The sequence below is a fragment of the Eptatretus burgeri genome, chromosome 2 (genome assembly GCF_056783735.1).
Source record: "Eptatretus burgeri isolate ZD-2024b chromosome 2, Ebu_testis_v1, whole genome shotgun sequence".
In the NCBI taxonomy this organism is placed as follows: domain Eukaryota; kingdom Metazoa; phylum Chordata; class Myxini; order Myxiniformes; family Myxinidae; genus Eptatretus; species Eptatretus burgeri.
In genome coordinates, this window is record NC_140962.1 from 118,796,666 (window position 1) to 118,821,665 (window position 25,000).

Genomic DNA, 25,000 nt, shown 5'->3' on the forward strand with positions numbered 1-25,000 from the left:
CTGAAAATGCCATTAAACACAAAAGAAGAACACCTGGTCTCACATCAAAAGAATTGTTCACAATACCTCGAGTCTTTGGCGAGGACACTTGCATAATAACTTCATTAACACTCCACATATAGCAAACAAGAAAAACAACAGTGAGAGCATCCTTCACATTAAGCCATGCACTGAACTTATCATAACTCACTCTCAGCTCCACCCCTTTTTGTCCCGCCTCCGTTAAAGGGAAGACACACCAGTTACGTTCGACAAGCGAAAGGATGCTATCCGGTCTCTGGAGGGAAAAGACTGCTACAAGTCTAACAACGGAGCACCCAACTCAAATAAGCTTGCGTGCAATGTGACAATCAGCCCTACTGGTCACGAGAAGGAACGATTCACCGTCATGCTCGCCTGCACCGCAGACTGCAGCAAGCTTCCCGTGTTTGTCGTGTTGAAGACGAAGACAATGCCCAAAGACAAGTTTCCAGCCGGCATCGTCGTTCGTGCGCAGAAAAAGGGGTGGATGCGCACTGTCTGGAGTAGTAGGTCAGATGGCGGTCTCTCCCGACGACGGATCATGCTTTAGTTGCGTTCATTTGTCACAAGACACAATAGTCCTGGGGCTGAGGGGTGTCCTGTGTGCAATCATATGTCCCCAAATTTTGACTCTTGATCCTTGTAGGGGACCCCTAGGAGATTGAAAAAAAACTTGGGTAGACATTCCAGATGTGGGGCAGAAAGTTGTAATTCAAGATGGCCGCCGCGTCATTATAACCAGTATAACTCCATGTGGAATTGTCCTAGAGTGATAAATTTCGTGTCTTTACCTAGGTTTTTGGGGTCAAGGAATCCATTAAAATCATTTGCAGGGTTAAAAAAAAGTACAAGATAACGGTGAAATCCAAAATGGCCGCCAATATGGCCACCACGCCCTTTCATCTAGCGCGTCATGGTTCAGAATTGAGCTAGAGGAATAAATTGTGTGTCCTAATATGGGTTTTAGGGGTCAAGCATTTCACTTAAACCAATAAATTTGCACAAAAAAATGGATCATTGTTAATTTCAGTACATGGGCTCTCATTGATGATCCAACAATTCGTAAAATGATGCAACTGGATAAGATAGAGGGCCTGAGAAGTTGACTGGTGTCTAGTCACATTCCATTCGTAACAGATCAACTAATATTTACCTCTCTTTTTCAGGCATTGAATGAAATGGAAGGGATTCCACTGAAGAGGCGCCGCTCAGAATTCGCTGATGTCGACATCAAGAAGTGTATTATTTGTCAGATGGACACCAAAGAATCAACATGCAGCAACGCAGAGGCTTGGATGAAAGTCCTTGAGGCTGCTAGAATACGTAACGACTTGGTTGCAAGGAGGCTAGAGCAAGTCGATAATGAACAGTTTGTCTATCATGTGAACAACAAATGTTATAAATCGTACACCCTCAAAAAAGACACTGATTAAACTTGAAGAAGAGCCGGCCAAAGCGGTAGAAGAGCCGGAAGAACCGGAAGCAGTTGAACTGGTCCCAAACCCATCTGTGAGCCGAGCAACACGAGCCAGAATTGCACCACAATCTCCTCCATCTACTGATATACCGGCTTCTGAAAGGAAATGTACGGTGTGTGCCAATGTAAAGATAAAAGGAGACCGACAGAAATTCAGGATTTGTGAAGATGTACGCGCAGAAAAGTTACTAAAGGCTGTGGTATTCTTTCAAGATGAAGTATATTATCGGACAAGTGACCTGCAAGATGTTCACTCCGTCTTTGGGTCAGATATATTGTCACAAAAACTGCATCCGAAATTATCTTATTAGGTACGACCGTGTGAAAAGTAAATGTGACGCACCATCCAATAGTTTAGCAAAAAATAAATGTTTTGCAAGGTTGTTAGAGAACATTGATTTCGCATTAAGCGACCTCCGTAACAATGTTAATGGATTCAGCGATTCCCAGGAAACGTTTTCGAACAGAGACATTCGACTTTTTCTTGAAAGTCACTATGGCCAAGACTTGAACATTTCCAGGCCTACAGAAGCAAATAAGTGTGCCATGGTTTTTTTAAACGCCAGTCCTGCAGACATGGCTGACATAATTCGGTCAAGCAATCCCATCACTCAATGCACATCAACTATTAGGCATGCTCTTTTGGACTTTAATTTTGATTTGCAAGACAAGTTTTGCGATTCTGTTGATCTGCAGGACTTCTGGGATAATATGAATATCCCAGATGAGTTACTAAATTATAATAGAAATGATCTTGAATGCAGCGTGGGTAGCAATAACAACTCTCCATTGAGCGATGATGACGATACCTCTGATGAAGAAACTAGTAGTAACGGCAGTGCTCATTCACCAAAACTGAGGAAGCTAAAGTCAGTTTTCCAGGTTCTGTACTTCATGGTCCATAATGGTAGACACAGGACACCACTCCATCTGATGTGCGCAGAAGGAATCCATGCAACATGCAAGAGCAAAACACTTATCACCTCTCTAAACCATTTAGGAATATCAGTGAGTTACGATGAAATTCTCCGGTATCAGACTGATTTGGCAGACTTAGTTTGCACAAATGGAACTGATGATGTTCCTTTGCCAAGCCATCTTAATCCAGAGAAATTCACCACTGCCGCATTTGATAATTTTGATCACGAGGAGGCGACGCTATCGGGTCTGGGTGGTACTCATGACACTGTTTCGGTTTTATATCAGGACAAATCAGATGGTGTTCAAAGGAAGCCACGAATTTCAGAAACTGGTGTAGTTCATGGTCCAAAGTCATTTCAGAAGACACTAAAATGTCAAGAGCTAAAGGACTTCTTCAAACCAACAAAGAAGGGAGAGATGGTGGGCGATTTGGATTGAGCATCATAAAAACTGATTAAAAATCGTTTTTTTGGTTGGAATAAAAGTTGGAAAAATAGTTGGAATAGTTCACTGTACCTTCTCAAGGTCACATATAGAGTTTTCGACGGCTGAAGACACATATAGAGCAGAATACTTCGCGGCGCTCGATTCATCTATGTCGAACATGACTACGTACTTCACCTCGGCAGACTTGCAATGGTACGGTGGCCTCGCAAAGATGTTACTCTGGAGAGTATGACCCTGACACCGTTACCATTTATCCAGAATTGTCAGAGTCTGAAAGAAGAATCACTCTTCTTCAAGAAGCAGTATACTGGTGGCTTTACCCAGTGACTATTTAGTAAGTAACTCGACATTAAGTGAAGGATGTAGTACGGAAGGAAAAGATCTTGCTTGGTCACTAGCCCGGATGAATTTGTCAAATATAGAAGAAGGCTTAATCAAACAGGACTGAGATGAACAACAAATGCCATGCTGGAGTGCCTTCAACTCAGTTGTCACTGATGAGAAACTTCCTGAAAGGATCGTAGGCTTATTGCCAATTCTACCAGACCTGGTGACAGAATACAACACAGTGTATACCGCTCTTAAAAATTTTCAGAACGTCTTGGGACAGCTAAGTCAGAACCACTTGGCTATAGCATGCGATGAAGGTGTCAACAGAATTGCACGAGAGATTATGTTGTGGCGCCAAGGAGAATTCAAGGACTTGACTCTTTGCCTAGGAGCGTTTCATTTACTTAAGATTTACCTTGGTTGCATAGGAAAGCATCTTCGTGGTAGTGGTGCTGAGAGTATATGGATGGAAAATGAAATATTTGGTCCAAATACGACCCAGGCTGTCTTGGGAGGTTCACATTATGTTCGATCTCCAGAAGGCATGACTCTCCTTTCAGAGGCTATGGAGGGACTCCAATGGAGTGCATTCTTTGAGAAGCATGGCATAGAGAAATATGTGGAGCCACTCAAGTTGCTTAGAGAAATGAAGCAAGAGGTGTCTGCAAAGAACAAGTCGAGAAGTAAGGAACTCCTTAACTCTTTCCTTGGACTATCGGGAGACCTGTTTGAGGATTTCGAGGAGTTTAAAAGGGAAAGGAAGGCAGAAAGCAAAACATTCTTCTAGTGGGTTAGGTTTATTGAAATGGTTCGGTTGGCACATGACCTTGTGAGGGCTGACAGAGAAGGCGACTGGCATCTGCACCTGCAATCGGTTGAAGCAGTATTGCCATATTTCGCAAATTGCCATATTACCGATTCATGGTCTTTGACTCGATCAACTATCTGCTGTGGTGTTCTCTCTACCTGGAGGACATGAAAAAAAACTACCAGAGAACGCACCAGTTGTCCATGACAATTTCATGGCTGGGTGTTTTGTAGTGAAACGTTCTTCCATCCCATTCTCTGCTGTTGCTGCAGACATGTGTCTGGAACAGCCAATCAACCGCTCATCTAAGACAAGTGGGGGAATCATTGGCAATACGAAACGGAAAGAATTCGTAACAAGATGGAACATCATTCACCATGAAATGATGGTGGTAAATCAAACCTTTCGTGAAGTCACAGGTGTACAGTTGAACAATACAGAACTTACTGTCAATCATTCATTCAGTCGTCGGCAAACACAAGAAAATGAATGCAAAGTAGACAAGATGATCGCGTACATCCTGAACTATGAAAATCCATTCGAGGTGAAGCAAACAACTGAACTGAAACTGAATAACTTTCTCACCAGAGCTATCATGCCAGACGAGATTCAAGATAGTCTATTGTCTGTTCAAGAAACCGGTCTGAATTTATACAACACGTTCAGAAAGGAGCGCCTAGTGGAGAAGACAAAACGACTGAGTGACACAATCAACAGGAACAATGTTAAGACATTCGCAAGTGCCGAGGGAAAGAAAGCATCAGCCCCAAAAAGGAAACAGAAGCAGGACAAGAAGGAGTTAGGTGTTGCGCAGAAGCAACTGGACATTGCCAGGGTCCGTGGGTATGATGCCCAAGAGGTTTCACGTATGATCTGGTCAAAAGTAGTTACTTATTTAGTGATGAGGATGGACTCAGGACAAGAAGGAGTTAGGTGTTGCGCAGAAGCAACTGGACATTGCCAGGGTCCGTGGGTTTGATGCCCAAGAGGTTTTCACTTATGATCTGGTCAAAACTAGTTACTTATATTGTGATGACGATGGACTCATGAAAAAAACCGACAAAACACGAGCTTGTGAAAGAACTTGAATCAAATATTACAGCAGGTGACTACATAGCTCCTACGCATTGGACGGATATGCCAACCGGATACATTGTCGATGTTATGGCTTATGTGCGAAAGCTGAAAACTTCCTCCATGAATACCTTCAGAGAATTGTGCAAGCAATTGCTGAGCATGATCCTTGGGTTTTGTAAAAATGCTTCCCGCATTGACTTTATCTTCGATTCGTACATGGAAGGATCAGTGAAAGAAAGTGAACTCAGACGAACTCAGAAACCCCAGTCTTGTACAGTAACATCACATGAGAAATCAAGATACCAAGAGATATGGATAGTTTCTGGTTATCTGCAGCGAACAAAGCCAAACTAGAACAGCTCATGAAAGTATGGCTGATTGGCCACTTTACTGCAGATCCGTAGATGTTCACATTGTAGTGAGTCGGATAGTGGGAGACGAAACCTCAACACAAACCCAGTCAATCAGGAACGGGATAGTAAGCCAACACCCAGAACTGGACTCGGACCATGAAGAGGCTGATATCCGTATCATCCCACATGCTCTTCATGCCATCAGAAGTAATTGCACACGGATTGTAATTCTCTCTAGCGATACTGATGTGTTCATAGTTGCAATGTATTTCTATCACATTTTCGCAGCAAATGGACTCCGTGAACTTTGGCTGAGAGGGGGAGTTGGAGACGGGACAAATTGTCCCTCTCCATGTAATAGCTGACAAGGTTGGAAGATCAATGTGTGAAGTCCTTCCCGCGATGCATGCACTAACTGGCTGTGACATTACTAGCAAATTTGGCACGAAAGCTGCTGGTATCAAGGCAGAACCTGTTCTGTACCTAAAGGACTTTGGAAAGGCACAGACGAATGTGCAGGACTGTATGCACAATGCCAAGAAATACCTGGTCTAAGTGTTAAAAGGAGGAAATCATGGCATTGAAACGATGGATTGTTTACGTTACAACATGTACCATCACAGAAAGTCGATGACAATTATTGACCTTCCCCCAACCAGCTATGCTACCGAAGGTCATATTCATAGGGCATTCTATATGACCTATATGCAAGTCAACTGTTTAGGGTATTTTTCGCAAAACCCACAAGACTATGGGTTTATGATGGAAAACGAATGTCTCGTACCAATGAAATACCATCGTAATTTGCCTGAAGAAGTAGCTTTAAAATGTAACTGTGTGAAATGTGCCACTAGCTTCTGTCCTTGAAGACAAAGAAAAGTTCGATGCTGCATATTCTGTAAATGCCAGGCAAACAATCAGAGCAGCCAATGCAAAAACCCTAACGGGGTTATTCCAACTAAGTAGGTGTGGTTTGTGCAAATTATAAGCAACGTAATAGTCGGAGGTTTGATGCCCACTGTATACCAAACTGATCGAGTTATTTAAACAATTTTGGATTCATGAATAATGTGTACTGCATTGTGCATGGTAAATAACGGTGCTCAGGATTTATTAGTATAAATTTAAATGTTACTAAAGTCTCATTCAATATAAAACACGTTTCTTATTTATTCTACGTATAGTCCTGAGGGGGGTCCTGTGTGCAATCATATGTCCCCTAATTTCGACTCTTGATCCTTGTAGGGGACCTGTGTGCTGGTCAATTAGAGCCCCTATACTGGAATTAACAATTATCCATTGTTGCTTCTGCAACTTGATTGGTCTGAGTGAAATCCTTAACCCCTAAAAACCCATATCAGGACACAATTTATTCTTCTAGCTCAATTCTGAACCTTGACAGGCTATATGAAAGGGCACGGCGGCCATATTGGCGGCCATTTTGGATTTCACCATTATCCCGTACTTTTTTAACCCTGCAAATGATTTTAATAGATTCCATGACCCCAAAAACCTGGGTAAAGACATGAAATTTATCACTCTAGGACAATTCACATGGAGTTATACTGGTTATAATGATGCGGTGGCCATCTTGAATTACACCTTTCTGCCCCACATCTGGAATGTCTACCCAAGTTTTTTTCAATCTCCTAGGGGTCCCCTACAAGGATCAAGAGTCAAAATTAGGGGACATATGATTGCACACAGGACCCCCCTCAGCCCCCGGACGACAAAGCGTTCAAGGCCTGGATGGATTCGTTCATTTGTCACAAGACTGATGACACCAAAAGCGCTGCTGTCTGGGACCAACACCGATCTCATCATCCCAGGCGGGATGATATCGCTCCTGCAGCCCCTCAATGTGTCCGTCCATCAACAAGCCATTCAAGGACGGGCTACAATTGCTGGACAATAAATGGGGAGAAGATCTACACCAAGAGCAGGAGGATGAGAAAGGTCAACCATCTGGATCGTCAAGGTGTGGGAGGAGATACCATCGGACATCAAGTGAGCATTTCTGAAATGCTGCATCTCCAACAACATAGAAGACAACATCATTTGGGAGGAGGAGGCTGCAAATGACAGTGACAGTGAAGTGGACAGCAATTTCTGCCCTTGTGGGATTTCTGCCCAGGCTTTACGCAAAAAGTCTAGCAATTCTGACTGTGATGTTGGTTTCCTGGAATTTTTCCGCACAGCTCGATCCAATATGGCCAGAGGTGTTCAATGAGATTCATCTCATGAGACTGACTTGACCATGGAAGTCACTTGATCCCATTTCTGTCCTGACATTCTATGATCGTTTTTTGCAGTATGGCATGGAGCTCCATCTTCCATGAACAGTTTTGTTTTTGACCATCTGACCAGCGGAGAAGAGGGGAGACGGCCATCCTCAAAGATATAAATGTATATTGTAGAGTTAATGTTGCCAACACACTCCACAAGATCTGACCGACCAGCATTCCAGATTGCTCCGACCAGCATTCCGACCAGCATGGTCGAAGAAGGTTTTCTCCTAGCTGCTTTCCCATAGTAGCCCAGTTGATGAAGGTACTGCACACGGCAGTTCTTGAGCCAACCGGGACCTCCTCTGCAACATCTGCTACCTTGCAACGGGGGAGTTCTCAATGGACCGCTTGACAGCTCGGCCACCTTTCTGAGGGCCCAGATCGACCAGAACGGGAAGCTGTGGATTCCTTGCCTTCGCTGGTGAATTGCACAATCACCCGATTGACCGTAGAAAGTGGAATGCCAAGGTTCTGAGATATCTGACGCTGGCTGACTCCACCTTCCGATTGGCCAACAATTCGTCCTCTTTGAAAATTGCAAAGGTCGTGTGCTCCCTGGCTTAGTCAATTGTCATACAAGACCAGTGTGACCACTCCTCATTTTCATAAATGCCAAGGTGAGCCAATGAAAAAAGCCAAGAATTCACAAGGTTTCGGAAAAGCGATTATAGAAAACCTATACGCCAAGAAAACCTATAGAAAACCAAGACGCCAAGGTGAACAACGAATAGCCAAGATCTTGTGAAAAAAGCCAAGGAGTGGTCACACTGAACACGACCCAGGAACTCATTTCTGTAAATAAATAGTTGAATATTAGTCCAGATTACTGAGTAAAACTTGCTTTATACAGATGAAATAAATAAATTTAAGGTGTCTATTTATGTCTGTCATGTCTCTGTGGATATACATACATACATACATACATACATACAGAGTGCCTATAGAAAGTGGACACCCCCTTTCAAAATTTTCACCTTTTGTTGCCTTTTGGCCTGGAATTAAATTGCATTAAATCAGACTTTCCTCCTGTTCCACACACTGGAGCCCACAACTTCCAAGTGAAAAACAAATTCTACAAATTTCAGAAAATTAATTAAAAATACAAAACTAGAATATCTTTGTTGTTCAACTGTCCACCCCCTGAGTTAATACTTGATGGAAGCACCTTTGACAGCAATTACAGCTGTGAGTGTTGGGATGGATAAGTCTCTAAATATTGCCTAATCAAGGTATGCAAAGTTAGCCATTCTTCAGCATAAAACTGTTCAAGCTCAGTCAAGTTGTGTGGGGAGCGGTGATGGACAGCAATCTTCAAGTCATGCCACAGATTTTCGATTGGATTTAGTCAGGGCTCTGACTGGGCCACTCAAGGACATTTATATTTGAGCTCCTTAGCCACTCCAGTGTAGTGTTGGCTGTGTGCTTCAAGTCGTTGTCATGGTGAAAGGTGAACTGCCCCAATTTCAGTTTCTTGCAGAAGGCAGCATGGTTTTCTTCCTCTAGGATTTTTCTGTATTTTGATCCATCCATTTTCCCTTCTTTCCTGACAAGTGTTCCAGTCCCAGCTGATTAGGAGGTTTCTCCTCATACACAGGTGGATGAGCACAAAAGGGCAGTGTGATTGGGTAAAACAGATCAGTCCACAATTGTACAGCACCACATACAAATAGGACATCAACTGGACATAGGAAGAACCCGCGTACTGGATGTCACACCCAGCAAACACCAGCGATTAATACACAAAGCCTGACATGTTAAAGAACAGAAAGGTGGTCGACAAACGAAACCATTGATCTCCCGATATAGTACAACTCATTGGTTAAAACATCTATAAGAGGCTGGTGCAAGAGCAAGGATTCATGAAGGTTCAACAATAGCTTTGGTACACATACACCGCCACAAAAGAAATCATGCAACGCACAACTAACACGCCATATCTCTCACACTCACACACACACACAACTAACACGCCATATCTCTCACACTCACACACACACACAACTAACACGCCATATCTCTCACACTCACACACACACACACACAACTAACACGCCATATCTCTCACACTCACACACTCACACACAACTAACACGCCATATCTCTCACACACACACACACACACACACACACACACACACACACACACACACACACACACACACACACACACACACACACACACACACACACACACACACACACACACACACACACGACGGTCTTTTAACAACCTGTAGGTACTGGGGCATGCACAGTTAGCTGTGCATATGCATAATTACATTACCTGATTTAAAAAAAATTAAAAATTAATGACCAGAAATCAGTGGTAATCCAATGATGAGTAACATTACCTCATTCTGATAACCAAAAAGATGTGCGCATGCTTACACGTGACCGGAAGTGATTCACTATAAATGGCCACATGTGGTGAGTTGTGCCTCTTGGCTTGAGAAGGCTTGCGAACCGCAAGCAAAACGTCGTCTGAGGACTCTCCCGTTTGTTTTAAAAAAACAATGGGGAGTAGAGTTTCCTCAGACTTTATTCGATCTATTGGTTGGTTGTGACCCAACCACATAAATTCATGTGTGATGTGTGTGTGTGTATATATATATATATATATATATATATATATATATATATATATATACACATATATATATACATACATATATATATATATATATATATATATATATATATATATACATATATATATACATACATATATATATATATACATACATATATATATATATACATATATATACATATATATACATATACATATATATATATATATATATATATATACATACATACATACACACACATTGATATATAGATGTGTTCCGAGATCATCGGTTGTTCCAGATCGGTGTGATACAGCAAACATGCGCATATCTCAATCGCCTCAGTCAATGGGACATTCATGAACAAGTTTTTAATATCAAAGGATGCCATGTTTATATCAAAGGATGCCATGATGATAATATCAAAGGAGATCGGTCGCTTGAATCGCACACGGTCCGTGCTACGTCACATCCGACGCAATGCCTGGAACGAAGCATGTGGTTTAATGTCACTGTGTGACACAATCCGGTTATGTAGATACATTGCAGCGATTGACCAACGTGCAGAGATGGCGGCGCAGAAGAAATGCGATCGCACAAGCGACTGGTTGAAGGTGAAACGATTCGGTTCCCTGATCAAAGACTCATCCCAGCATGTACTTAATAAATCGGACTACAAGCTGTCTGACATGGAAAGGTTCGCATTGGCACACGGTTTTAACTTTGGCATTCCCAACCAGAATATCAAGACGGAAGACATTTTTGCCGAGTTTTAACTCCTGTATGTTCAATTGTTAACACATCAGGCTGTATCAAACGAAGCAGACCAAGCGATGAGGGCAAGACTATCGGACCTCGCGCAAGCGTACTGTGGAATCCCGAATGACGTCGCGGATTTTCACATGCATCGGGATATTCTCTTGGCAATGCAAGGATTGAGGAGGAATGCTGCCATTCACATCTGCAAACCAGAGAAAGGCACCGGAGTGATAATCATGAATAAGATTGATTACATCGACAAGATGGACGTCCTGAAAGACGAAACCAAATTTTAACATCTGGGCGGTGTAACGGAACATGATCGCACGCCTCAGGTGGAAGGTAAGATCGTCAAACAACTGTTACAGATTCTCAAACGTGGAGAACTATCAAAGGAAGTGTACGACAGAATTAAACCTGTTAGAGCCCAACGTCCAAGAATGTACGACCTGCCAAAGATTCACGAGAAGAATATCCCTCAAAGACCCAGACTGTCCGTGGTGCGATCGGCACAACATGAACTTGCCAAGTGGTTGGGAGAGGTACTGCAACCAGTATTGGATTCACTTTCTCATTTCATGGTTAAAGATTCCTTCACATTTGCAGAATCAATAAGAGCTAAAACACCGACAAGTGGGCAAAACATCATGGATGGCATCCTTTGATATTAAAAGCTTGTTCACGAACGTCCGATTGACGGAGACGATTGAGATATGCGCACGTTTGCTGTATCACACCGATCTGAAACAACCGATGATCTCAGAACACGTCCTCGTTGAATTAATAAACACAGCAACAAGGGAGGTGGAATTCAGTTTTAACAACATAATGTATGTTCAAAGGGACGGTGTGGCCATGGGTTCTCCATTAGGCCCAGCTCTTGCAAATATCGTCCACAGCACCATATCTGCGCAGACCAGTTCAATGCAGATATGTTCAGGATATTGAGCTGAGGTCGGAGCTCGTTTCGTTTACGTATGTTGGAAGCAACCTTCATCCTTACCACCGATCCAATACTATGTCGTCAAAAGGAATTTGTACGATCTCTGTGTCTTTCAGCATGGAAAGATCAAGGGAAATACGGTAACAAATGGCGAATGGATCTTAGGGGAAACCCCTCCCCCCTCTCTCAAGGATGTGGTGGCAAACGTCAATCATCGACGAACTCTGCTCCAGCCAATGGGAGCTCGAGGTGAAGATGATGAGCCGACCAATGAGCGTTCGGATTAACCGTGACGTCGTTATGGCTGAACCAATCAGCTTCTACCTAATTGAGACCTGCGAAAAAGCACACGCCTTCACTTCCTTCTTCACTTGCTGCGATATTTTTACCCTGAGGAGTGCAGCACGAAAAGCTTCGGTCACTATTATGTCGTGTTTATTTGCATCCATATTAAAGTTCTGTAGTCCCAAACATCTGTTTACATATATGTATATATATATATATATATATATATATATATATATATACATACATATATATATACATACATATATGTATATACATACATATATGTATATACATATATGTGTATACATATATGTGTGTATATATATATATATATATATATATACAAATTTACATATATATATATATATATATATATATATATATATATATATATATATATATATAAAATCCCTGTGTCGTAAGAGGCGACCAGGGTTGCGTCAGGAAGGGCATCCGGTGTAAAACCTGTGCCAAATCACGATGCGGATCATGCGGATGATCCGCTGTGGCGACCCCTAAAAGGAGCAGCCGAAAGAAGAAGAGAATATATATATATATATATATATATATATATATATATATATATATATATATATATATATATATATATAGATATATATATATATATATATATATATATATATATATATATATATATATATATATATATATATATATATATATATATATATATATATATATATATATATATATATATATATATATATATATATATATATATATATATATATATATATATACATATATACATATATATATATATACACACACACACTAGCGATACCCGTGCACATGCACAGGATAGCACTACAACATAGCTGGTAGCAGACGCCAGACCGTACACGGGGAATGAAAAAATACGCATTGTGCAAATTGCAAGTGGTACTATGGAACGCCAATACTTCCCAAGCATTGTCAGCATGTCCGCAAAGTACCACAGCAATTTCATAGGGATCGTGTGATGGCGAGCCGAGTTTTTAGTGTGCAAGCTTGGTATTATAATATATATATATATATACATATATATATATATATATATATACATATATATATATATATATATATACATATATATATATATATATATATACATATATATATATACATATATATATATACACATACTACATTTTGGATGCACTCGAGAAAGCCTCCACGGAGTTCGGCTCGAACACTGGCTGTCGCGCAAGCGGTATTCGAGGAAACCTTGCAACTCGGAAGGTTTTGCTCGGTCTGCATGCATCGTGACCGCTCTTACAGTACATGGAAGGGTTTAACAGAGCCCTGCAAGCACCAGCGCAGACTGTAGCGGGTATGCTACAATTGGGCGAGAGTGTGAAACAGGAGATACAGCACCTTCGCAGCAATGAGGCCTTCCATGACACATTCGTCCATGTGGAGAAACAGATGCAAGAACATGGCATTGACCCTTTCGCTCCTCCGAGGAAGAGGAGAGCTCCTCGTAGACTGGATACTGAGGTGCCACCCCACGAGTTTGACGGCTGAAGACGCATATAAAGCAGAATACTTCGTGACGCTCAATTCAGCTACGTTGAACATGACTACATACTTCACCTCGACAGACTTGCAATGGTACGATGGCCTCGCAAAGATGTTACTCTGGAGAGTATGACCCTGACACCGTTACTATTTATCCAGAATTGTCAGAGTCTGAAAGAAGAATTGCTCTTCTTCAAGAAGCAGTACACTGGTTCCTGTATTCAGGATTACCAAGCCATCTTCCAAAATATGGTACCGGAGGTGCACCAATTGCTCCCGCAGCTTCGATTTCTCATGATCTCCCCAGCAAGCTCCTGCTCGGCTGAGCGCTCCTTCAGCGCACTCAGGCGTCTGAAAACCTGGCTGAGAAGTACGATGAGTCAACAGAGACTGAACCATCTCATCGTTTGCTACGTCCACAGTGATCAGTTGGCAGCCATGGATCCCCACGAATTGGCAAATAGGCCTACGTTCGTTTCGAATGTTCCGAACCGTCACACTCTATTTGGATAAATACAGTACAGTATATGTACATGTATTAATATACCGTATCTGGAACTGAAAAAAAAAAACGTTGCAGTCCATTGTTCATGTCACCTAATCGATTCGTGGGGAGCAGTTGTCGTGGTGATCTATTGCCTGGGCACACCTTGGGAGAAGGGTCCAGTTACCTGTCCACCCCCCCCCCTCCCCCACATTTTGGCTTGGATCGACACCCTTGTACATATACATATATATATATATATATATATATATACATATATATATATATATATATATATATATATATATATATATATATATATATATATATATTGCAGGCAGGACAATGGCGACTAAGTGTAAGCTTACAACTAAAACCTACCAAGAAAAATACGACATTATCCAGTTTTGCTAGGCAGACCCACTGATGAAGAAAACAGCCATAGCTGAGAAGTTGGACATCAAACGGAAGACATTGAACGATATCTTGAAGAATAAGGGCAAGATATTTGGACAAGTGGAGAAGATTGCGAGGCCGGTGGTAAGTGTGAAACGTGTGAAATGTGTGTCCTTTGAAGATGTCGATGACGCGCTCATCATCTGGTTTCGACAAATGTCGGCTCAGCCAAATATTCGGTTTCGGCCGATACCGTCTTTCGGTGGAGGATTGCCCAGACAACATCATGGAATACAATGACCGGTTTGAGTCCTTTCTCATGCACCAGATGCCCAAGAGTTTGAGGCAGTCAAACATAACGGATTACTTCGCGAAGAAGTAAAGGATCGATCGAGCTTCGTGTTGAAGTCTGATCATGGTTTTATATTGGCTTGTTTTGTACATTACCGCACTCACTTACACATAGGCATTCAGGGGTAATCATCACCACGATGACTGTGTGTCATGTAATTTGTCACCATACCATCACCGATGGTATATGCGTTGTCTTACAGTTGTTCATTATCTTTACTTTTGATAAACTGATTCATGAATTCCATCTTTGCTTGATCACTTTCCAACTCACCAATGAAACCCCACCTATGCCCCGAGGATTGTGTTTTCCTTTTGGTACAATAGCCGGCTCTCACACATACGTGTCCAGGCCACGCGCGACTTCATTCTTCACCCCACAGTCATCATGAATGTTCGCATACGCGCAAGTCGTCACTTTTTTCTCGGTCCCGATGTTGACGACTTACGCCTACTCGACTGTGTATATATATATATATATGTATATATATATATATATATATATATATATATATATATATATATATATATATATATATATATATATATATATATATATATATATATATATATATATATATATATATATATATATATATATATATATATATATATATATATATATATATATATATATATATATATATATATATATATATATATATATATACATACATATATCGTTATGCGCCGCATTACGATGTTTCGGTCAACGACGGACCGCATATACGACGGTGGTCCCATCAGATTATAATGAAGCTGAAAAATTCCTATCGCCTCGTGATGTCGTAGCAGTCATAGCGCTGCCAGTCGTATGAAAGTACAGTATAGCACATAATACTTCATAATGATAATAAATGGTCATTAAAATGATAATAAATGGCCAAACACTACAGTGTGGCCCCGTTATAACGCGATCGTTGAGGTCCATAAAATATCATCGTGAAAAAAGCAGGGTCGCGCTAAATCGGGATTCAAGAAATTCAGCGTTCAAACTGACCCACTGTTGACCTAACATCCTGAAACACCCCTATTTTCACCCTATTTTGCACGTTTACTTTCTAGCAAGTAAATTACCTTTGCATGAAATAATTCCGTGAATAAATCATTGTTGTTACAGTCAAAATTAGTTTTTAGTAAAGCTTTTTATGTTGTTAAAACATTCGCACTGTTCTGAAAATATATCACACAACTGACAGGTACTTGATTCTTCATTTGTAAATTATAACATTGATGCAATGATGATTTATAAAATCCAAACGCTTTTATTCACCTTTCTATAATTTAATCGATGCGAGGAGATTGTAAGCAGCCGCTAACAACACACATGGCAGTCATGAACAGCACAAAGGTAAAACGAATGAGTCTTCCGTCTATCTTGGATGTGTGTTACAATTGCATACATTATTCAGTACAGTAACATGCTGTGCAGGTTTGTAGCCTTGGAGCAATAGGCTATACCATATAGCCTAGATGTGTAGTAGGCCATATCATCTAGGTTTGTGCAAGTACACTCCATGATGTTCGCACAATGCCGACATCGCTTAACGATGCATTTCTCAAAACGTATCACTGTCGTTAAGTAGCACATGACTGTATATATTTGTTGTGGTTCTCGGAACCGCATGCATACAACAGATAGGTTTCCCAAGACAGTTATTCCATTATTATACGTGTAGAATGTAGATAGTCCCTTTCCTTTTGTTTAGTGGGACAATAAGGGAGTGCATTGCGATGATCTAATAGCTAGGGTTGCTTAAATAATTTTCTTCTTCATTTCGTCCCCACTTCTTTTCATCTGATTAATTATTCCTGAGGTAAATCAGCCCACGTGCGCCTTTGCTGTCAGGTGGGGCCTCATGTAGGCCAGCACGTGTGGTGCTGCGGTGAGGAAACTGCTGCACAGAGATCCTCGTTCCTGGGCAAGCCCTAAATCCGGCTTGTGCGGCGAGTCATGTGCGCTTGGCAGTGCGGGGTTGTCGACTCTAGCTTCCCATGGTTTGGGGAAGATTGCCAGTTGCATTAAAAAGGCATGCGAATGAATACTTAAGAGGCTGCACGAATGGTGTTTTTCACAACACAGGAAACACAGCCAGCACGACGCCCACGCTGCACGAAACGCGTACGGAGGCCAATAAAGACGATGCCACGCCATGTTGGGCGGGATACAAGTGTGCGGAGTAGAAGCGGCTTGTTCCTTTTCAGCCTCAATATCCAACACATATTGGTGTTCACCCCACGCACACGCTAGCGGAGTCGTGTGAACACGAGCGCTGGCCACGTGCGTAATGGCCGAACCCTCGCTGGCAGCAGCGGGTTCTCCGCGGATGGTGGGCGTCTTCTCATCTCTTCGGCCAGCGAAGCTGCGATCAAGCCGGGGAATGTACAGTGTGGGCCACGTTGGTGCGCGCAGAGCGAGCGCGTTGATCGACGCTGGTCGAGTGCGCATGCGGGATCCTCGACCGGTCGCGGCCCGGGGGTTTTTTCAGGACGATTCACGTGCCAATTTTGGTGTGGGCGATTAGTGTCATGTCGTGGGGTCGAAGCGAAATATGTTCACTGTTTGGGATGGCTTTGCCGGAAACGAAGTGATGCGGTTTCTGGCCAAAGTTGGCGGGAGACGTGAGGGGTTGGGGCCAATCGGAGCACCTGATTCAGGTGACGACGTTTCGATTTGGGGTGCCCCCCCTCCCCCTTGAGCTGCGAGTCCTATAAAGGTCGGAGCAGTCTCTCTTGCCTCTTGCTCTTTCTCCGCCTCTCTCAGACTCTCGCCTCGCCCTCATCTTTGTCGACACCGCCACGACCCGCCTCCTGCTGCACTGACTCCGCCTCCTCGTCTCTGCCCACACGACATCGACCCCACCCACCTACCTGGTCCCGTCTACCACTCCACCCTCGCACTCAAGCTCCTCCTTCACGAACAGTCTCCACACGTGCGGCTGAAGCCAGAGACAACGCGCCCACTGTCAGGTACCGCACCACAGAGCATCCCCCCCCTCCCGGGAAACGTATTGGTGGTGCGTTGTGCTATTAAGCACGAAGGAACAGAGAACAAAGCCGCAACTCCTTTCCCTTCCTGGTTCAAAGGTGTGTGTGTGTGTGTGTGTGTGTGTGTGTGTGTGTGTGTGTGTGTGTGTGTGTGTGTGTGTGTGTGTGTGTGTGTGTGTGTGTGTGTGTGTGTGTGTGTGTGTGTGTGTGTGTGTGTGTGTGTGTGTGTTCTGGTGCCTGTCTGCTTAAGACAGACTGCAGAAAATCGTTATCATTATTATTAATTTTGCGTTAAGTCTGCACTGTGTCCTCTTTTTTAAATTGCACCACACCTCTTTCCCCATCTCTGTACAACACACCCCAATAAATATTATCGTACCACATACCTTTCCTCGCCCACTGTAAATAAATCATTATTAGGAATGTTCCCTGCTCGTTTTTGTCATTTTTTCCATTGATCCAGCATGCTCCGAATCCTACTTTAGGCGGGACTTTATTCCTAATGATCCGCTCCTTTTAGCCGGTACGTCCTTGGCAGTGTCGCTCGGCTGCATCCGATCCGGTAAAGTGATCCGGTTCAGACAAGGCGTACCGAGGGCGTGTTCCCCGGTAATTAAACCACATGATTAATTACGTAACCCGATTAACCCATAGACGGGAGGACCCTAGGTCACGCGGTTGAGTTATTGGCATTCACGGTAGGTTAAGCGACCCGCCGTGTCACGGAATTATCAGTGTGCGATGGCCTACAATTCCGGGGAGTCTGGTGGGAACCGACATTGCTTCCCCCACCTAGTGGTCTTCTCACCCGACCCCCGGCCCGCAACAATATATCTTCTTCTTCTTCTCTCGGCTGCTCCCGTTCGGGGTCGCCACAGCGGATCATCCGTATGATCCGCATAGTGATTTGGCTTAGTTTTTACGCCGGATGCCCTTCCTGATGCAACCCTGGTCGCCTCTCACGACACAGGGATAAGGTACACCTATTCTAACCGGGGCATACACCGGTCCCAGTACACTGGTACTCACTTCGCCGACCTTGGAAGGATGACAGGCTGAGTCAACCTCCTGGTGTGTATTAATTCAAGCAGCCAACGGGGTTTGAACTTAGGACCTTTTGCATCCCAAGCCGCTACCCTAACCACTACGCCAACACCAGGATATATATATAATTATGTTTCAAACAGTTATGGATGGAATTGGACGAAACTTAGGGATGAGTTGGTTAGGTGACAAGAACAAGCCGATTACATTTTGGGAAAGGTATGGATGCAGATCCAGCCTATCAGTGGGTTACAGAACGTAAACTGTTCAGCCTGGATGAGGTATGCGCTCTGCCAAGTGCCGTTCTAGTTAAAAATTTGTTTCAACGGCTTTCAAAGTCATTTTTTTTTCATGACGTGCATAAATCGAGCACCGGCCAGCATGCTGACGACTGAGAGCAAGATCTTCTCCACACTCTGCACGGGGCTCCAGCGTTCAGCACTGCTCTCGTATCCCATGGGGTCATCTCCAGGGGCATGCAGGATCGAGATGCATACTCTTCCGTCTGGGTAAACTGCAAGACAAAAAACATTCATAGATATTTCATACACTTAACACTCATTTTTGTTTCCTTTAATAGGCCAGGCCTGTGGTTGCACAGTGTGTGCAATTCCTGTCTGAGAACCAAACATAAGGTCAATTGAAAAGAGCCCAGCAAAAAAAACTAAATAAATAAAAAAATGGGTCAGAGGTGAGTCATCTCATTTTTCTGTTGTTAAAAAGTACATTCCTTGGGCCAAGTCCTCTTCACTTGGACACAAACATATCTGCACATACCTCCAATATGGATCCACCTCAACTTACTTGAAAACCGTTATGAGACAAACAAGTAATTAAAAAAATATATATATATAATAAAAAAATTTTTTAATTTAAAAAATGAATTTTTTTTTAATATAATAATTTTTTTTATATAAAAGGATGTGGAGATGGAATGCCAAAAGTATGTAAACAAGAGATTATGTGAAACCATCCCAATAATCTTTCTTTGAATTTTTTAAACAGTTGAACATACCTCACTGGTCAAATTCATACAAGGAAGCAATCAACATGCACAATCATTGCAAATGGATGTAGGGATTGACAGGGAACAACCATTATTCAAAGAAAGATGGAGGGATGGTTTCACATGATAATTTGTTGTGACCATCCCTACTCACCAACTTTATTTACTGTCGTTCATTTTTCCTCGCACGTAAAACACCTATGATGCATACTTACCAAACCGAAGTTTCACATATGAAATGCAACAATAATGCTAAATGCTGTATCACGAATGCCTGGCGAGGATGTCAATACGATAGCAATGAGTCTTATGCACAAAGCTCCATTACATACTGTACTAACACTAGTGGGTGTACTTTGCTGAAATTGTGTCCGAATTAGAAGGCCCACCCGCCATTTTAATTCTGGGCAAAAAAAAAAAATAATAATAATAACAAGCGAGCCATGTAGTACATGTTGGCAGAGTGCAGTTTCTGTCCAGGCATAGAACTAGGTATAAAATGTAATTACGTTAGTCCCATGATGTGCCGCAGATTAAACCAAACTCAAGATTCCTGAGATGCGCTCGTTTTGGATGCACAAATCTGAGGAAGAAAAACAATGGTACTTCCATTCACAAGGGAGTAATTTACAGGTAGTTTCGTGTTTACCATAGCCTAAGCCTGCCCTCAGTTTAGGATTGCATTGCCGTCTGTAGACAAAAGCGACATCACCATACACATAACTACCACGTTAGAAGAGAAAGCAGACTGGATCTGGATCTGGATGTTGGGCAGTGCATGACCAGATGGTATAATGCACCTATTCATATGCTAATGACCTTGATTATGCAATGTGTACATGACTACTTGTGTGTTTGTATGACATGCCCAATGTGAATGAGAAGGGGAAGATTAAATGAGAATGGGAGAAGTGGTATTTAAAGTGGAAGCTGGGTGGGGTGATGATGAGAATGTGAATGGACACCCTGTATGTACAAAGTCCTTGTGCAACTTGTATCTTTTATAACTTTTGATGTGCACATGATAGAAACAAACTAAATGGTATACAAAAGCATAATTTATCAATTTTGGTGGTGAAGATGTTTTTAAATCCACAATTCCCCCTTGGTTTCTTGAAATATTCCGATGAGGAAACTTTACATCAGTGGTGATGTCAATCACCACAATGTCCCACATTTATGGGACAGAAAGACCTCAGGAATTCTGGCAACATCAAAGAGACTCAGCAAAATCAATGCCTGGTGGTCTCTGAGTGTCACGCACCTTTGGTCCTTTTTATTTATTTATTTTTTTGGAAGAAGCAACAGACAATGGTGAATGGTATTTTCAAAGTTGAAGAATTTTTGTTCATGGACGGCGATGATAAAATCATTCACATATATAAATCTTTCACTCCATGGGACTGATGGAATCTGTGAACTTTCCCACCTGGATTTCTCCCAATGGCAAATCCTCCCTTCTGGAATTGGTGGTGACAAACTTCCCAACAAATGTCCCCTGCTCATCTTTTGCTCAAATTGGTTCATCTGATCTTGTGAGCATCAACACCTCTCTGGCTATTCTCAGAGAGCTTCCTCAGTGCCAGCGAGTCTGGCAGCTCACTTAGGCAGATTGGCAGGGACTGTACTGAGAGTGCTGTGAGGTGTGATGGTTCCATCTCTGGCTTATCTCCAGTTGTTATTGGAGTTCGTTATGGGCATGTATTGGCCCTCCACACTTTTCAGTGCTTGTATGGACTGGATTATGGGGAGGATGTCGGGGAGATCAAGTTGCGGTGCATCGTTTGGGAATGTCAAGGTCTCTGAGATTGATTTCGCAGATGATTCAGTCATCTTTGTGGAGACGCTGGAGATCCTTTTGGAGACCCTTGAGGCACTGAATGAGGAGTCAGAGTTGCTGGGATTATGGGTTTCCTGGGCCAAAACAAAGATCCAGGCTTTCAATGACATCTTGGATGCTGCTATCTTGTCTATACCTCTTTGTAGTGAAGATGTTGAGGTCATGGAGAGATTCACTTTCCTTGGCAGTGTTATTCATGTCTCCGCATATTGTGAGCCAGAGGTCAATAGACGTCTGGCTCAGGCCTGGGGAGTCATGGATTCACTGGATCATGGGGAGTGGTGCTGTCGAGACCTATGCAGGATGACGAAAGTCCGAGTCTTTTAGTCCTTGGTGCTTCCAGTCTCGCTCTTTGGATGTGGGACTTGGACTCTGACCAGGGATCTAAGACAGCCTTAACTCCTTCGGTACCAGATCTCCTCGGAGAATCCTTGGCTATTGCTGCTCAGACTTTGTGTCCAACGAACACACAGACAGACAGAGACAGAGACAGAGACAGAGACAGAGAGACAGAGAGACAGAGAGAGAGAGAGAGAGAGAGAGAGAGAGAGAGAGAGAGAGAGAGAGAGAGAGAGAGAGAGAGAGAGAGAGAGAGAGAGAGAGAGAGAGAGAGAGAGAGAGAGAGAGAGAGAGAGAGAGAGAGAGAGAGAGATAGAGAGAGAGAGAGAGAGAGAGAGAGAGAGAGAGAGAGAGAGAGAGAGAGAGAGAGAGAGAGAGAGAGAGAGAGAGAGAGAGAGAGAGAGAGAGAGAGAGAGAGAGAGAGAGAGAGAGAGAGAGAGAGAGAGAGAGAGAGAGAGAGAGAGAGAGAGATTCAGATGAGATTTGCTACCTGCATCGTCCGTGAGCATCAGCTGCAGCTCTATAGTCATGTGGGTTGTTTTTCCTGATGCTGATCCTGTATACCAGATTCTCTCAGCGAGGGAGCCTTATGAGTGTTGGAGGCCAATGGGCTGACCATGTTCCTCGTGGTTGCAGCAGGTTGATCGGAATCTCAAGGAGATAGGATGGGCCAGGCATCTGCCTGGGGGATGGCCAGATGGAGGCTCCTGGAGTACCGGCAGAGTGGATGCAGCAACGCGCTGCTCTGGTGCATGTACCTATACCTGACCTCGCCTGCAGGGACTGCAAGTAACCGTCTCGTCAGGACTGGTTTCCCATATCTACTGCCCCTGATGTAAAACTCAGCCTGAGAATTCTCCACAGAAACCTGCTCTCTCATGCACCGATTCATCCCATCTCACTTTCAGTTATCCAACCCTTCTTCCCACCCATTGTATACTGAATTCTATGGTGAGGCAGCTGCTTTGAAACAACTTGCCTTCTTTTCCTGGAAGGCAAATCTGACTGAAGGCAATCTCAGTGCATTCCAAAAACTCTGCAACAAGTGTGTGTCCGCTCTCAGGAGAGTCAGAAAACAACATCTGTCCAGCCTCAAGAATCAACGTCTCCTTCAAGCTAGTTTCCTTCCTCCAAAGCCTGGTGATGCCTTGTCAAGTCTGTCTCTGGTTTATGCTCCCATTCCCCCACTTGAAATGGCACCACAGCTGACTCAACTCACAAGAAGGCTGAATGCCTCAATTCTGTGTTTGCTTCCAAATTGTGTGTCCCCAACCCCTCACTCCGTCCCCACCCTTGCCGGTTGTACCCAACTGCTCCTAAACTGTTTTTTGCACCTGAGAAGGTGGAGAAGCGTCTTTCAACACTTAACTCTGCAACTAGACCGGATGGCACCAACTCACGTATGTGAAAAACCTGCTCTGTTGCTCTTACAAATCCTCTCTCTGCCCTTTTCACCATTTCATTTGCACTCGGTCTTTGCTCTTCCATCTGCTTGGAAATTGGCCAACATCACGGCATTACATAAAAAAGGTGCAAAAACTGATCACCTTAACTACAGACCTATCAGCTTACTTCCAATCATCAGCAAGGTCATGGAATCCATCACTGCAGTTGATATGAAATCCTTCCTTTTCTCAAACAGCCTCATCTCAAATCTCCAATGCTTTGACTCACCCAACAATGAATAGAGGCACTCAATGTGAGACATCATATCAGGGCAATCTCTCTCAACATATCTCATGATCTTGGTACAGTCTGATATCCTGCCTTGCTCTCCAAACTCTGCCTCTGGTATCAAAGGCAAACTCCACACATGGCTGACTGACTGACCTTGACTGTCGTAGCCAACATCAGAATCCTTTCATCTGCTCTTCCTGTCAAGACTGGAGTGCCTCAAGGGAGTGGTCTGGGCCAAGTCCTATTCCTCACTCTGATCTTTATCAATGATCTCTGGAAAAATACTCTATCTGTTTGCTGTTGACTCCACCCTCTGCCGTGACATCCTTCATCCTTCAGACAGGCAGGCTGCAGCCTCTTTCTTCTCTTCAGATCTTGACAAAAATCACAAGCTGGTCAAACACTTGGAATATGTCCTTCAATCTAAACAAATATATATATAGTGTCTGTGTGTGTCTGTGTGTGTCTGTGTGTGTGTGTCTGTGTGTGTGTGTCTGTGTGTCTGTGTCTGTGTGTGTGTGTCTGTGTGTGTGTCTGTGTGTGTGTGTCTGTCTGTGTGTCTGTGTGTGTGTGTGTCTGTGTCTGTGTCTGTGTGTGTGTGTCTGTGTGTGTGTGTCTCTGTGTGTGTGTGTCTGTGTGTGTGTGTGTCTGTGTGTGTGTGTCTGTGTGTGTGTGTGCGTCTGTGTGTGTGTGTCTGTGTGTGTGTGTCTGTGTGTGTGTGTGTCTGTGTGTGTGTGTCTGTGTGTGTGTGTCTGTGTGTGCGTGTCTGTGTGTGTGTGTCTGTGTGTGTGTGTGTGTGTCTGTGTGTTACTGTGTGTGTCTCTGTGTGTGTGTCTGTGTGTGTCTGTGTGTGTCTGTCTGTGTGTGTCTGTCTGTGTGTGTCTGTCTGTGTGTGTCTGTCTGTGTGTGTCTGTCTGTGTGTGTCTGTCTGTGTGTGTCTGTCTGTGTGTGTCTGTCTGTGTGTGTCTGTCTGTGTGTGTCTGTGTGTGTCTGTCTGTGTGTGTCTGTCTGTGTGTGTCTGTCTGTGTGTGTCTGTCTGTGTGTGTCTGTCTGTGTGTGTGTGTCTGTGTGT

General features: G+C 43.2%; 1 protein-coding gene across 5 annotated transcripts in view; it reads right to left on the reverse strand.

Annotated features, from left to right (window-relative positions):
* UBE2G2 (ubiquitin conjugating enzyme E2 G2) overlaps positions 1–25,000 on the reverse strand; it is a 78,092-nt gene that overhangs the window by 8,697 nt on the left and 44,395 nt on the right. For 4 of the 5 annotated variants that reach the window (XM_085870954.1, XM_085870955.1, XM_085870956.1 and 1 more), the window contains one exon: positions 19,440–19,580. In XM_085870954.1, the coding sequence (XP_085727080.1) occupies positions 19,440–19,580 (141 nt within the window). Of the gene's footprint in view, positions 1–19,426; positions 19,581–25,000 lie in introns of all 5 variants that reach the window. The other variant, XM_085870957.1, reaches the window with a different exon arrangement.